The 15,077-nt window shown below is 43.8% G+C and overlaps 1 protein-coding gene across 1 annotated transcript in view; it reads right to left on the bottom strand.

Annotated features, from left to right (window-relative positions):
- CLIP1 (CAP-Gly domain containing linker protein 1) overlaps positions 1 to 15,077 on the bottom strand; it is a 101,971-nt gene that overhangs the window by 79,838 nt on the left and 7,056 nt on the right. Inside the window, exons 3-4 of the mRNA XM_042780582.1 lie at positions 3,616 to 3,740; positions 1,488 to 1,710 (exon numbers count right to left, since the gene is read on the bottom strand). Coding sequence (XP_042636516.1) covers positions 1,488 to 1,710; positions 3,616 to 3,740 — 348 coding nt within the window. The remainder of the gene's footprint in view (positions 1 to 1,487; positions 1,711 to 3,615; positions 3,741 to 15,077) is intronic.

Below are 15,077 nucleotides of genomic sequence, written 5' to 3'. Positions count from 1 at the left end.
CCAAGACACACAAAAATAAACAGACTTAAAAGTGCGGGAGTCTCGTCTCTCCTCGGTCAATATTCTTCACTGAATGGGGTGAGCTAAGAATTGGTCTGAAAAGAAAGGGCAGCGACTGGTGGGAGTAGAGAGAGCGTGATGTTTTCCAAAGACAAGGACATTTTTCATTGTTAGGCAATAAAAATCACCCAAGAAGATTTCCAGTCTGAAACAGATAATGCCACAAACTGTCCCCTCGGTTAGCACAGCAGACCAGACATCCACAGTGGAGTGTGCTGGCCCACTCTGAATAAAGCTTTGTTCAAACAGAGGGGTTTCTTCACCTCATTGTTCTTGTCACGCTTTTCTCATAAAAGTCCACTTGTGATTCTTCTGCTGTCCATGCAGGCATTCTTTTCATGTGCAAATGGACGGTCTGGACAGGTACTCATTTTGCCTAAGTGTTGAGAGCAAGACAGGCAGGCTGCCCAATGAGCACAGCCCGCAGGAAAGGAAGATTCCGCCATCCGTCCTCCCCACCTCTCCCTGTCACGGGCGACAAGAGCAGCTACGGCCACAGGAGACCGCCGCGAGCAGCCCACCTGCCCGGTCCCACCACTCCAAATCCCTGGCTCTCATTTACAACCACAAGCACAGATCCTGGTCGCCTGGGGAGAACTGCATGCTGCCCACTCAAACAAAACACAGCATTTGCCCCGCACCAGGAATTAACTCAAGGCTAGGGCCTGCCGCCAAAGGCCAGTGCTTCTGTCCCTAATACAACCCATTAACAAACAGAAGGAGGCGCTGCCTGTTTTAATTCTGATGCTTCTATTTTTACTGCCCCAAACGGGATTAAAAGTGGAGGGGAGGTAGCGAGGGAGACAGAAAGGGAAGAGAAGAGAAGAGAAGAGAAGAAACGAAACAAGCCATGGCTTTTGCTCCTTTCCAGAGGTTCTCTCTGCATCCTCTGACCAAGTCAGGAACACTCCACACAGTAATGCCTTCAGTGTGTTAGACTGTATTAATTTAAGATTCTAAGAACACTATTTTTCTCAAAATACTTTAGCTCCTCCATTGTTTAAAGTCAAAGAGAAAGAGACCAGGGTACTTGAGGAAAAGAAACCCTGCCATGGCCCGCTTGTTCTTGTTTTTTCAGAAGACGGATATACCCCCCATCAGCCTAGCAGCAGTCACTACAGATTCGTCAACAGCTACATCTTAAAGCTTTAAGAGTTTGAAAGGGACTGTTAAACATCCTTTCCTGTCTCTCAAAAATCACAGTCTAGCCGGAGTTACGTCTTTTTTTTTTTGAAACTTACTTGCAGGAAATGTCACAGCAAGCTACAACTAACATTCAACACAAGACCAAAGGGGAATTAAGCTACAACTAGCATTCAACACAAGACCAAAGAGGAATTACTGCTTTCAAGCGAAGCAGGGGCACAGGCAGTGGACACTCGGCATGCCTGGGACGCAGAGGCATGTGTAAGAAAACGGAGGCTTACTAATCCTGTCCGACTGGGCTTGCTGCTCACGGATGAAGCCACCGAGCTCATGGAGCTGAGTGAGGAGGCGGAAGGGCTGCGCTTCAGGCTGGCGGGCGTGGTGGCCATCACTCGCCTCACGGCGGCGGCCTTGGCTTTGGCTGGTGTCGTGGAAGGAAAGCCAATCTTGGTGACTTTGTGAACAGGAGCAAACAAGCCATATTTGGGTTGACACTGAAAATACCTTTAGAGAGCAACAGTGAAAACAGTTAACGAAAAGCCTTACCTAATGATCAGAAATAACAACTACAACCAAAGAGCCCTCCCAACTTCTAACCCAACTGGCTGCGAATTCGACCAACAAGCCGGGGTTACACACCAGTGCACAGCAGTCATGTGTGTGTGTGCTGACAAAAAAACCTCTCGGTGATGTTTCAGAAAATACGCTGATTAAGAATGATGGACTACACAGGGAGAGGGTTACTCATCTGTTACACGGCTCTATGCAAAAGTAATAAATATTTCCACCATCTGATCAACGTTAAGCAGAGGAGGGCAACAATTTCACAACACTACCTCATAAAAATCATGCCAAACAAAGGGAAAGGAAATCAGGCAGGCACTCAACCCCAGCAGACCCATTAACAGCAACGTGGAGAATATGAACTAGTGACGTCAGTTATGAGCTCTGGCAGTGCAGTGGCTAAGGCATTAGGCTGCCAACCCAAAGGTCGGTGGTTACAACCCACCAGCCACTCCACAGGAGAAAAATGTGGCAGTCTGTGTCCTTCAAGATCTACAGCCTTGGAAACCCTATGGGGCAGTTCTACTCTGTCCTATACGGTCGCTATGGTTCAGAGTTGATGTGATGGCAGTGGGTTTGGTTTTTTTTTTTCTTTTTGAAATGTCAGTTAACAGCAGGTTTGAAACCTTATGACTCTGTTGTTGTTGTTACGTGCTGTCGAGTCAAACCCAATTCATAGTGAATGCTCCTTGGGTTTCCAAGGTGGTATCACTACGTAAGTAGATTGCCCAACCTGCCTTCCGAGGAGTGGCTGGTGGGTTTGAACCACCAGCCTTCTGGTTAGCAGTCAAGTGCCTTAGGCACTATGCCACCAGAGCTCCTCATGACTCTAGAGAATTATGTTTTAACATCCAGAGGGATAGCTTCATAATTGTTGCCGCATCAAGAGACTGTGATATTTATGAGACACTATTATTATATTCAGTAGATAAAGCCCATATACTTATAATTGATTTGCATATGTTTTATAAGTGAGATGCAAACTATAACATTTCAATATTCAAACCCATCCATTAATAAATACTGTTACTATTAATCCATCATATACCATGCCTGTCCTAGTACCTTCTAAACCTTCTAAAAAGGAGTGAAGAAATTCCTCTTTGCTTTCATTTGCATTCTTTAACTACCATCCTGTCTCTGGGAAGACAGAGTGGGTTGTCTTTCTAAAAGAAGAAGTACAGATAATGGAACTGGGGAGCCCAGGGAGGAAACGGGGGGAGTGCTGACACAGTGTAGAGACTGCAACCAATGTCTCGGAACAATGTATGTATCAATCTTCGACTGGAACTTTGACCTAAATCACAATAAAGTGTGAACAAAATACTACTACTAAAATAATAAAAGACAAGGTATACCTGCTGTCTGTTCACTTGCACAGCATGGACTTCTTATTGTCAGACAGCAAGACCCATTTTATTTCTTTTCCTAATAAAACCACCTTCCTGCTCTTTGTGCTCACCTGCCCAAACCCCAACACCCAAGAACTCATTCAGAGGCTGACTGTTACCAAAAGGGAGCGAAGCCAAAAGGATGCCATGGTATTTCCTGTCTATGTCGGAAAATGAAGTGACTGCTCATTCAGAATCTGCTCAGACGCATTGTACCTGTTACTAAAGGTAGAATTCAAAGAATAACTCCAACTCTAGTGGGGGTAAAACAGGAATCAGGTTTTCGACTCAATGGTAAGACTGGGTTGGGTTTGGTTTTTCTGCGGGGATCTTAGGAAAAAAAGAGTACAGTGCTTAGAAGCACTTATGTCCACTTTATACATACTTGGTGAGACGTGCTTGAGGACTTTCCCATGAGGGAGGGAGTCGAGATGCCACCCAAGCCCAGACAAACCTTGTTCCAGCAACAGCCCCGTCATTCTTCCCAAGAGGTTCATCTAACTCTACACCACACCATTCCCCCTTGGCGAAGTCCGTCTCCCCAAGAAATCGAACAACACCAGCCTTAGTACCGCCAACCTGTAAGAAGAGAATGTCAAAATGAAAAGAGACAAAATTCTGGAGTTTAACACTTTTTCTGATTCTAACCAGCAGTTAAGCAGGGTGTCCCATCATTCCATCAGAGGCCTGTTCTGCCTTTACCTTCAATTCCTTAAGAGTCCTCTTGAGGAAAGGTGGCCAGTTACCTGGGTGATTTATATTATCAGAATGATTCAATACCTGAGATATAGCCTAATAAGGAAAATGCCTACATAGTATGTGGTAATTAAGACTATCCACCAAATTAATTATTTCCTTCCTTAGAAAATATATTTCATTAGTGCAGGGAGATTTTCCTGCTCAAAATAAGTATTTGCTACAGAAATAAAACTCATACATCATTAAAAGAAAATAAAATTTGTCCATATCCCTTTAACAACTGGTGTGTTTATTTTCACATCTTTATCTACAGAAAGCAATATAATATACATTGTAAAGGCAAATACACACACACATACACACACATGTATGTTTGCTTTTGGCCTGTGTATTACACAGAAATTTAAATACTTTCAAATAATTGACTATTGATATTTCCCACTGTGATGCTGTTAAAATCACCATTCCTCATATTTCATTTCACATGAACTATTCAAAGATGGTTTTTAACAATGTTTAACTCTTCATTCTGGCCACAGACTGACAGAGTATGTGACCATTAATTATCTCTAAAGTCATCCCGTCAGCATGTTCAATTCCTTCTTTTGCTGTTATTTTCAACTCCGAATACTACTTTTACCGTCTTCTCTCTCCTACGGGCACGCACCAGGTGTGCTCCTGAGTCTGTCTATGAGTCAGAAGTTCCATGTTGGTGGCTCAGCCCCAGCACTTCTGTTTCTGTCATCTTACAATCTCCACGATATCTGCTAGCACTTCTGAAGAATATCCTTTGATTTTCTCTCATTTTCTATGCTTCCTTATTTCTTAATTTTTTAAAAGAATTTCCCCAATCATAAAAGAGATGGGTCATTATAAGAAATTAAGAACTTCGTAAGCTAAATGCAATACTGGTACACTAAATAGCCAGCGACAGTCACTGCCGACCTTTTTTGCTCATTTTCCTCCCACGTTATGCTGCCAGTTTAGTATTCCCAGGATACATGCACCACAATATGCATATTACCTACTTTTCTGATCAGATGGTCACCTTTTTTATATGATTGGGGAGGGGACTCTTTACACATTGTTATTTTCAATTAATTTTTAATATGCAATACACTCGCATGGTTCGAAAATCTCTAAGTACATGCAAGTATAAAGACTTCTCTCTTACATCTTTTTCCTGTCTGCCCATCCCCCAAAACCAAACAACTAAACCTGATGCTGCTGAGTCTATTACGACTCACAGAGATCCCCATGGACAGAGTACAACTGCTCCACAGGGTTTCCAAGGCTGTGATCTTTAAGGAAGCACACTGCCACATCTTTCTCCCAAGGAGTGGCTGATGGGTTCACCCTGCGGACCTTTCAGTTAACAGCCGAGTGCCTTAACTGCTGCGCCATCAACGCTCCTTCCCCATTCCCCACCCCCACAGATAACCACAATTACTGATTTGTAGTTTCTCTGGGCATAGAAAAGCAATGTTAATTTACGTTGCTATTCCCTCTTTTATTTTTATACATGTTCTGTACCTTGCTTTGTTCCATATCAGAACACAGAGAACTTACCTGTTTTTGTAATTGCACATTATTCTACTATAGACACATCATAGTTTATTAAATCAGTCCCCTGTTGATAGACATTGAGGGTAAGCAGGTTTTTACCTTGATTTTGTTTTTTTAAAGAATTTTTCAATCAGTTTGGTAAATTCTAAAAGTCTAATGAGAGTACCTGGTGCCCTTAGTGCCTAAGGCATTTGACTGCTAACCAGAAGGCTGGCCATTCAAACCTACCAGCCACTCCTCGGAAGGAAGACGTGGCAATATACTTCTGTAAAGAGACCACCTTGAAAACCCAAAGGGGGGTTGCTATGAGTCAGATGGACTGGACTGCAGTGAGTTTGGATTTTTGGAATGAGAGTATGCTAAATTTAGAATACCTGGGGAAGAAGGTACTGTATTGGTTTATCTTGACAAAAAATCAGCTTTTAAGTGTTCTCTTTTTATGTTATATTCATTTCACTTTTTACCTTTACTATTTCCCTTTTCTTACTTTATTTTTCTATAGGGTCACTGTGTCAAAATTGACTCCACAGCAGTGGGTTTTACTTTATTTTGGTTTATTGTTATTTTCTTAATTTCTTAAGACCAACACTAAGTTCAATTTTCATCCTTCATTTTAATACCAGAGGTATTTGTTTGTCCTTCTTCTTGATAAAGCGCTCTGCAAATTCTGGAACACATATTTCTTCAGTTTTGTTTGACCCTTTGGTTTCCATCATGTTGAAAATGAAAACTGTTTGAGGCTCACGGCTACTATTTCTTCAAAATCGAGATCTCTGTGAAACTGATTTAAGAAACCAAAGGAGTTGTGAGTTCAAGGTTGTCTAGGTAGGAAGAGAGGGTCCTGGTGGCACAGTGGTAAAAGCGCTTGGCTGCTAAGCAAAAGGTTGGTCGTTCTAACCCACAAGCTGCTCTGTGAAAAAAGATGTGGCCATATGCTTCTGTGAAGATGACAGCCTTGGAAGTCTTATGGGGCAGTTCTACTCTGTCCTATAAACCAAACTCACTGCCACCGAGCTGATTCCGACTCACAGAGACCCCCTCCTTGGGTTTCCAAGGCAGTATCTCTACAGAAGCAGATTGCCCAGTCTTCCTTCTCAGGAGTGTCTGGTAGGTTTGAACCGCCAGCCTTCTGGTTAGCAGTCAAATGCCTTCACTCTGTGCTACCAGAACTCCCACTCTGTCCTATAAGACTTCTATAAACAGGAGTCAACTTGATGGCTGGAAGGAGTCCTGGGTGGCATAATTAGTTAAACACTTTGCTATGAGCAGGAAGGTACCTTGGAAGAAAGGCCTGGTGACTTGCTTCCAACAGGTCACAGCCCTGAAAACCTCATGGAGTAATTCTACTCTGCACACGAGGGCACCATCAGTTTTGGAATCAACTCAATGGCAACTAACAATGACAACAACTAGGGAGGAGGGCACCTGAGGGGTCATATAGAAATGCCCTGATGACATGACAGGTGCCACCAGAGACAGACCAAGCTGGGGTTTGGGGACAACTCCACGGCCAAGGACTTTCCATTGTTCATCACTGCAGTGTAGTAAATTACTTAGGGTGGCTTTTCTACCCTTAAGTCTTTGTAAACTCCAAGGTGGGATTTGCTATGAGCAACTGAGGAGCTCCTGATTGCTAAAGTTGTCCACCTGGAGTATTTCTGTCGGGAGTGGGATAAAACAATGTTCTGGGAGGTTCCCACTCTCTCTCAGGTGCTGAGAGTTCTGATGCTATGATTGGCTAGCTTGACCACTCTGCCAGGCTTTTCAAAAGGAGGCCTCCTAGAGGCAGAACTCTCTCTGACTGCTGGTTGAGGAAGATGTGCTGCTGAAATTGACATGTGCTCCTGAGAGACAAGTGCTGCTGTGAAAGACATGCAAGAGACACACATCGTTGAGTAATACACAGAGGGACACGCATTGCTGGGGGAGAGACTGTGAGAGACTTGACTGGGAGACGGTGGGCTGGGAGAGAGACTGAGCGTTTTTTTCCTGAACTTTAATTGTAGCCTGGTGCTTCCCTAATAAACCCCATAATCTGTGAGTTCTGTGTAGCCACTGCAGCGAATTAAACCCAGGAGAGAGGTGGTGGGTGCTTTGGGAGGAATGGTTGGAAAAAGGACTGGAGGGAGGCAGCATGTCTGGCCTCACAGAAATAGGCCTTGGGCTATTGATGGTGATTCTGTCTTCCTCTTGTGGGATCAGAGGAGGTCAGAACATGTGGCCTCCTTGCTGTTTTAGCCATCACTGTAACCACAATGCCCAGTAGAGCTCAGAGCAGGCCATCCACAAACATTTGCTCAATGAATGAAAGACGACCCCCTCAGTTGGGACCTATAGGAAGGGCCACTTTTCCATGCTTTTGAAGTTGCACCCATAAAACAAAAAACCCATCCCCTAGTTGAGGCTGAATGTTATTTCTCTGGAGCAAGTAGAGGAAGATCTATCTGCTAAAAGAGGGCAGGGCCTCTAAGGGTAGACAACGCCAACTGCCAGCTCTGGCTCTTCATCAGTCAACATACCGAATCTCTCAATCTGTTTCCTCTTTAGTAAAACGGGGATAATAAAAGGACTGTTCTGAGGATTAAATGAGACAATCCACACAAAACTGCTTAGTGCAGGAGCTGACAGACAGTTATAAAGGTTAGCAGCTAGTAGATACAAGCTAATGAGAATACTCCTGGTAAATCTGGTACATTTGACGTTTTCATATTCTTGTCAGTACTCACGAATCTACAAATAGACAATTATTTAATACAGACTTGGTTTTCTCCCTCCTCCTACCCCCGCCCCCAGGAGCAGTCCAACAGTATCATGTGAGCAGAACACAGCACATTAGTGCAAGATGATGCAAGGTCTTCAGTTCATCTTCTAGATTCTTTGAGGGTGAGTCTAAGTTGCTGTCATGAACACTCCTTTTCCAAGAAGCGTCTAACAGACTGCGGTCAGTAATTCCCCCAAGCAAACCACAGGCTTTACTCAAATCTGAACAGATTAGCAACTATTGCTCTAAAGGCAAGTAATGCAATATACCCAAACCCAAACCCAAAGCCACCCCCACTGGGTTTCCAAGGCTATAAATCTTCACAGAAGTACACTGCCTCGTACTTCTCTCACAGAGCAAACAGTGAGTCTGAACCATCGACTTTCTGATTAGCAGCCAAATGCCTTACCCACTATGCCACCAGAGCTCCTATACGGTCACCCTGAAAAAATATGTATTTGTTTGAAATAAATGATTATTAGTTCCTACAATGGACAGTTTTCTTATAATTTCTCTGCCACCAAATTTGGAATTCTTGACTCATAAATAGCCAGTATATTTTCCTGTCACACTAAAAATCATCAGTAATTACTCAAAATATTTTCAACAGATAGAAAGTCACATGAAGTCCTAAAATACCTCCAATGCTTTCCTACTGAGTCATCCCACGATCCCAAGTTCTCTCAAGCATTTAAAGTGACTGTGCAGCATGGTTTCACTTGCCGCAGGCACAAGAGAATCCAGAGCGTGCTACTGCGTGCACTCACACTAAGCCACTACTTCCAAGTCTCAGCTAAGAAATCCACAGTCTAGGGGCAGATATCAAGATTATTAAAGGAAAAAAAAAAAAAGCCACTGAATTGCACATGTACAGGTAAAAATTGTAGAACTAACTGGGCTGTGTTCAGCCATGTACAGTTTCAACAATAAAAATAAAATATATAAAAAGAAGTATATTGCACCAAAAAGGAAAATTTATACACACACACGCACACACACACACACATAGAGAAAGAGATTCTCCTGGCAAACACAAATAATTACTTTCATTTTCTTTTAGAATAACTAACCCACTGCCATAGAGTCAGTTGCAACTCGTACTAACCCAATAGGGCAATTGTTTCCAAGGCTGTAAATCTTTACAAAAGCAGACTGCTACATCTTTCTCCTGCAGGGCAGCTAGTGGGTTTGAACCACTGACCTACTGATTCATGGCTGAGCGCTTTAACCACCGTGCAACCAGGGATCTTTTTCAATCTGAGAATACAAACAAGTATGTAATTCCTGACATCGTGGCCAACAGGGTCAAAATTACAAGTCACTAATGGAGACAAAATCAATTTAAATGAGAAACTCAACAACAGGAAAACCTAGCCACTATTTTCATGCTTCAGGAAATCTCAGGTTTGTAAGTTTCATTTATTCATTCAACTCAATTCATTCAAGCACTTCTTGAATGCTTGGACCCCTGGGGTATGAAGATAAAGAGAATATAGTGTTATGCTAGCATAGTGCCTAAGGCACTTGACTGCTAACCAAAAGGCTGGTGGTTCAAATCCACCAGCCACTCCTCAGAAGGAAGGTTGGGTAATCTACTTCCATAGTGATACTGCCTCGGAAACCCAAGGAGGGGTCGCTCTGAGTCGGGTCCGACTCCATGGCACATAACAACAACAACAACGTTGAAGGACAGAGACATTCAGACAAATAATGACGGTAAAACGTGCTAAGTGTCTCAAGAGAGTTCTGTGAGAAGAGACAAATACCCTTCCACAAGCTCCTGTGAAACAGCCCTGATCACATCTACAGGCTAATGACTGGGTCCGAGACCAGGAAACAGGCCGGACTCTCCCACATATTCATTATCAAGACCTAAGCCAGCCATTTAATCTCACGGGGACTGGCCTTATAAAGCTACGAACGTCCAGTGAGTGGTAGGTAACACAGATGGTTCACAGGAACTTGGTGAGCACAAGGATTTGGTAAGTGGCTTCTTATCTGCCATGTTCTAAGTTAAGTAGCTTATTACAGCTAATTGGTATTTACCAAGTACAAATTCAGTCCTGACATAGAACTCAAGCACCTGAAAATGAAGGACTCAGCCTGGGTCCTTCGTATGTAGCACCTTAACCAGAGAGCCATGCCAGCTGGGGTGTCTCTCCCAGGCAGCTCTCTGAGAAAAAGGTAACTCTTCACTCCCCAGTTTTCACTCACTGGTCCTACGGCTACCCCTAGTGATACTTCGCAATTTTACTTCTCCTCATCCATGATATACAATGTGACATCTGTATTCAAAACCTTCCAAATCTCTGCTAAGTATCAACTATGTTCCAAATCTTTCAGTAGTATCAACTGTGTATGGTACAAGTCCTGCCATGCACCAGGCACTGTCCTCAGTGCTGGGGAGGCAACAGTGAATAAGACAGTGAGGTTTCCCAATTTTCAGGGGCTTCGGTTCTTGTCCGGGAGAAGTGGACACTGAGCAGGCAGATCATGATCATGCAGATAAGGAAATGACCATATCAAAGAGGAAAGCGCACGAAGAGGAAATAAAACGGAGTGACGTGACAGTGCTACAGAGGGTTCTTGAGTTGGGGGCAGGGAAAGGATGCCCAAGAAGGTGCTATTCAGGCCAGGACTCAGTGAACACAAGGCCACGGTCACAGAAGAGCCAGGGGCCAGGCACTCTAGCAGAAGGAAGGACAAATGCAAAGGTAGGAAGGAGACAGGGGTGTTTAAGAACCAGTAAGGACGCCAGTGGAGTAAAGGGGGCAAGTAAAGGGAGAAGGGGTCGGAAGAGAGGCTAGGAAGGCATTAGAGTTCATTTAAAGCAATGGGAAGCCCATGAGACAAGTTCTCCAACACCAAAACAAAACGTGGCACACAACAGCCACCCAGGATATTTCCTGAACGAATTGGAGGGGTTAACGACAGCGTCTATTTCCTCTAGGTTAAGTAAGCAGTGCTGGCTTTTTGACGCTGTTTGGAAGAGTCTCTCAATCTGTAACACGGGATGTTAAGTAACTCCCCTTAAACATTAATACACAAGAGCAGAGGATGGTAACAGATACTCTCAACTCCAACTCCCTCACTCTCAACTCCAACTCCCTCGAGAACAAACAGGTAAGCGAAAAAGGACTACATAATTCTGAACAGACCTGTAAAGATATAAAAAGTATCCCTGACTTGCACCTTACCTGGTCCTGTTTAATCTTCCCTTCTGCAAAGTACATTAACCACTTCAGGATCGGGGACCCCAAGAATGCCAAGAAACAAGGGGACAGTGAGTCTCAACCTATTGTCTGATATCTTAACATAATCCTTGAAACCCTCAAAACTTGACATTTTAAACTATGAGCATGAATTTTTTAAACAAAAATTTAAATTAAAAATAAATTAATAGATGAATGGATAAAATGTGGTACCGACAATAAAACCTCTGAAAGCCAGAACCTGTGGAAGGCGGAAACCTATCAGAGAAGGAAAACAAATACTTCCTACTGAAACAAGCAACAGAAAAGTGGTAAGACTGCACCTTTCAAAGGCAGAAAACTTACTACAAGACCTGGAAAAATAAGGCAGCTCCATTGAGTTCTGGCTCTCACAGGTCTGAGTGTATCATAAAATGGAATATATTCAGCCATGCAAACCCACTAAGTACCAAAACGTGACGACATTATGTTAAGTGAAAGTTGGAAACACAAAAATCTACATACAGTATGATTCCATTTATAGGAAATGCCCAAAAGGGCAAATTTATGGAGACAGAAAACAGATCAGTGATTGTCTGGGGGTGGAAGTGGGAAACGGCTATTGCAATGCTACACAGCAGCTTGGGTTTTTTTCCCCATGAAAAGCTATATTTACTAGCATGGAAATATGCAAAACATACAAGACTCTATTGTGAAATGGTATATACAGTCATGATAAAACTCCACTGGGTGTGGGGTTTAAATTCACATGTTACAGATCAATCTCACAAAAACAATGTTGAACAAATGAAAAACACACCACATAAATACATACTGGACAAAACTGCAGTTACTGAAGGTTCAAATACAAGCTAAATAAATCTTAGGGTTGAAAGACAAGGTTACCCTTGAGTAGAGAGGTGTCTGCAGGAGGTGACACGGGAGGGTGGCTTCTGACTGCTGGTAACATTCTATCTCGTGACCTAGGTCTTAGGACATAGGGGTGGTCACTTTATAAAACTTCATCCAGCATCACACTTTTGTGTACTTTTCTGTACACACTGGTGAGTAAAGACACATTTTCAGTATCAGGAAGATTTCTTTTTGCCCCTTTCACAGTCTCAGAAAAATCTACAGAAAGTGTTGAGAACAAGAGAAAATGCTCCAAGAGTCTCAGCCTGAGAGCTGTGGGGGCAGCTCACAGCAAGATCAAGTTCCCACGCTAAAATGAAAGGTTGGGAAGTCCTCCTCCTCACACGTGGTCAGAGGCTAAGACACAGGACACAGAGTTGCTGACATGGACACACCACACAGAAACAGAAGAGCTGGACCCCTGCCAAGTCTCTGCAGCACCTGAACTCACCGCCTGCCACATCAGATGCACCTGAGAACACCAGAGCTACAAGATGGCAATGAGACCACCTCAGAGGCCTTAGTTACCAGGGATCCCAGCCTGGGAACAGGTCTCTCTCAGAGAGTCAAACCACCGCAAGGAAGCGTCAGAGAGACACCATTTATGAGAACCAGTGGAAAACCAGAGAGACCAGAGAGATGTCAGGTGGAGATATGTCTGTTATTAGCAATCTTCCGCCACTCACTGGGTCTTGAGATTATCACAAAACTCTGCACAACTCACTTTACAGCTAATTCTTTAGGGGTCGACTGAATCTGTAACATTTGGTAATGACAATGTATTCCCATAATACCTATCACTCTCCTTCCCACTGAAGACAACGTGCATGGGGGGTGAGGGGGTGGATAGGAATGACAAGGGGGAGCCTTCTCCAAGCTCCCTGGCTGCTTCCTCAAGAGATGAGTGTTTTACACTCCCTTGACTCAGGAGCTGTTATTTGGATCATAGAAAGTCAGCTAGCCAAAAACCAAATTAACCAAAAACCAAACCCACAGCCACCAAGTTCATTCTGACTTACAAAGACCCTTTAGGACAGAGTAATAGGGTACCAAGGCTGTAAATCTTTACAGAGCGCCTGGTGGATTTGAACTGCTGACCTTTGGGTTAGCAGCACAATGGTCTAACCACTGTGCCACCAGAGCTCCATATATCTTTCCTACTGTAGAAATCCCCTCTCCTACCCTCTTTCAAGAACAGAAGCTACGGAAAGAGAGGGCCCAAGTGCATGAGCAGGCAGGCTAGACCCCCTACCTGCTTTGACCACATCAGGCACCTGGGTGGGACTCTGGGAAAACTCTGGGCCAATCGTCACAGAGTTGAGTCTGGAAGCACTTTTACCATCCACCAGTACTATCTTAATTAAGAAAATCCCAAATGAGGTATTTCAGAGTTCTAAATCTAATTTCTTTAAGTAATTTTGAAGTCAAAATGCTTTCTATTTCTAAATCAAAGATTTCTAGTCAATAGGGCAGCATGTGAAAGCAGATAGGAAAACAAGGCATTGGGACTAAGAGGACACATGACACATGGGTGAAGTCACGTGGCCTGAGGCAAGTCACTGCTCTCCTCTGGGCTTCAGGACACTCAGCAGTCTGAGGCATGTGGTGACATAAAGAAAGAGCCTTTCCGTCCCAGCTCTACAACACTGTGACTCCGCAGTCCTCCTGGGATTCTTTCCAGAAGTACTAACCAAAGGCAGTAAATAACATCACTTCCTCCTTAACACACTGTTCTTATTTTACAGATTCAAATTAACTTAAATTCTTTCCAAATATGCATTTTTAAAACCGAATTTAAAATTTCCTACAAATGAGCCATTCAAACCTCTATAAAGCAACCTCATCTCAGACCCCCTCTTCTAAAAAGAATCACTTGCCCTCAGGTTGACCTTGACTCATGACGACCCCATGCACATCAGAGTAGAAGTGTGTGTCACAGGGGTTTTGAGGGCTGACCTTTTGGAAGGGGATGTCCAGGCCTTTTGTTGGAGCACGTCTGGGTAGACCCGACCCTCTAACCTTTTGGTCAGCAGCTGAGCATGTTGGCCGCTCACACCATGCAGGGATCCCACTGTCCCTCCACCTTCCTGTTAAAGGAGAGGAAGCCTCCCTGCCTCCCTCCAAGGCCAACCCTCTATGTGGGTGAGAGGCCATCCCCTCCCGCCTCCCCAGGAGCCTCACTCCAGCAGAGATTCTCCACCAAGTGCTTCAGCCTCTGTCTCAGTCTAGACCATTGAGGCAGGACAGAAACAATCCACTCTCTAGAAAGAAAACATCTTCCCTAGACCCCGTCCTCGTCCACCATCAGCAAAATGGCTCTATTCACCTTCAATATCCACCTACATAAGCAGACTGGTCACCCCAACCGCCTCACCAACCTCTACTTCTTTCCTTACAAAGCAGTCAGAGTGATCATTCCAAAATTTAGATCTAATCACATCTCTCTTCACTCATTGCTCCTTTTTTTTTTTTCTATTGCGATTTGGATGAAAGTTTAGAGAGCAAATTCACTTTCCATACAGCAGTTTACACACACGTTGTCTCATGACATTGACTACAATTTACTCCAATGCAACAGCTCCCCTCCCACTTCCTCCCCATAGTTACTTCTTCCCTGTGTCCATCCCTCCATGCACTCCTGCCCCCTGAGCTGTCTCTCTGTGCATACACAGCCTTCCCTTCTCTCATGATTGTTCTCTCCAAGGAGTATATCTACCTCAGGTACATGTTCAATTCATATGCCTGTCTTTTGTTTGGCTGGAAGCCATAGGTGTGAGTTCAATTCCA

Source organism: Orycteropus afer, unplaced genomic scaffold (genome assembly GCF_000298275.1).
Source record: "Orycteropus afer afer isolate SDZICR_OR568_19922 unplaced genomic scaffold, OryAfe1.0 scaffold00048, whole genome shotgun sequence".
Classification (NCBI taxonomy): Eukaryota; Metazoa; Chordata; class Mammalia; order Tubulidentata; family Orycteropodidae; genus Orycteropus; species Orycteropus afer.
The sequence above is the reverse complement of the archived record's forward strand: the minus strand, read 5'-3'. Positions and strand labels throughout refer to the sequence as shown.